The 1310-nt window shown below is 37.2% G+C and overlaps 1 protein-coding gene across 1 annotated transcript; it reads right to left on the reverse strand.

Moving 5' to 3' along the window:
• Positions 1-590: 590 nt before the first annotated feature.
• Positions 591-833, reverse strand: LOC132651397 (zinc finger protein 120-like; the record flags this gene model as incomplete). The annotated part of the gene is made up of 1 exon (XM_060376611.1): positions 591-833. A coding segment is annotated over one exon (243 nt), but the record flags the coding sequence as incomplete, so codon positions are not given.
• Between the last annotated feature and the right edge of the window lie 477 nt (positions 834-1310).

Raw genomic sequence — 1310 nt, forward strand, 5'->3', positions numbered from 1 at the left:
CAAGGATGTATTCCTTTATGCCTTTGGAGATGTCCGTGTCGTGAAAAGTCTTTCCCACACTGATTACCTTTGTAGGGTTTCACTCTAGTATGTATTATTTTATGCACTTGGAGATTTCCTTTTTTTGAAAAGGCTTTACCACACTGATTACATTCGTAGGATTTCTCTCCACTATGTGTTCTTTTATGTAGTTTGAGATTACTGTTATCTGAAAACGCTTTCCCACAGTGATTACATTCATAGGGTTTCTCTCCAGTATGTGTTCTTTTATGTACTTGGAGATGTCGGTGTTGTGAAAAGGCTTTACCACACTGATTACATTCATAGGGTTTCTATCCAGTATGTATTCTTTCATGCTTTTGTAGACTACTGAGGTGTGAAAAAGCTTTCCCACACTGATTACATTCGTAGGGTTTCTCTCCAGTATGTATTCTTTTATGTAGTTTGAGAGTACAGGTTTCTGAAAAGGCTTTACCACATTGATTGCATTTGTAGGGTTTCTCTCCAGTATGTGTTCTTTTATGTACTTGGAGATTTCCGTGTTGTGAAAAGGCTTTACCACACTGATGACATTCATAGGGTTTCTCTCCAGTATGTATTCTTTCATGCTTTTGTAGACTACTGAGGTGTGAAAAAGATTTCCCACACTGATTACATTCATAGGGTTTCTCTCCAGTATGTGTTCTTTTATGTAGTTTGAGAGTACCGGTTTCTGAAAAGGCTTTACCACATTGATTGCATTTGTAGGGTTTCTCTCCAGTATGGGTTCTTTTATGTACTTGGAGATGTCTGTGTTGTGAAAAGGCTTTATCACACTGATTACATTCATAGAGTTTCTCTCCAGTATGTGTTCTTTTATGTAGTTTGAGAGTACCAGTTTCTGAAAAGGCTTTCCCACACTGATTACATTCATAGGGTTTCTCTCCAGTATGTGTTCTTTTATGCCTCTGGAGATGTCCGTGTCATGAAAAGGCTTTCCCACAATGATTACATTTGTAGGGTTTCTCTCCAGTATGTGTTCTTTTATGCATTTGGAGACTACTGGGTTGGGAAAAGGCTTTCCCAAACTGTTTACATTCATAGGGTTTCTCATAAATATGTATTCTTTTCTTTCTGCAAAGATAATTCAGATATGCGTAAGCTTTCCCATATTCATTACTCTGATGAATCTTTTTTAAAATGATTTATTTACTTATTAGTTATACTGTGTTCTTCCTGCATGTTAGACGAGGACACAGGATCTTATTATAGATGGTTATAAGCCATCATGTGGTTGGCTGTAAAATGAACTCAGGACCCTTGGAAGAACA

This window comes from Meriones unguiculatus (assembly GCF_030254825.1).
Source record: "Meriones unguiculatus strain TT.TT164.6M chromosome 13 unlocalized genomic scaffold, Bangor_MerUng_6.1 Chr13_unordered_Scaffold_70, whole genome shotgun sequence".
Classification (NCBI taxonomy): Eukaryota; Metazoa; Chordata; class Mammalia; order Rodentia; family Muridae; genus Meriones; species Meriones unguiculatus.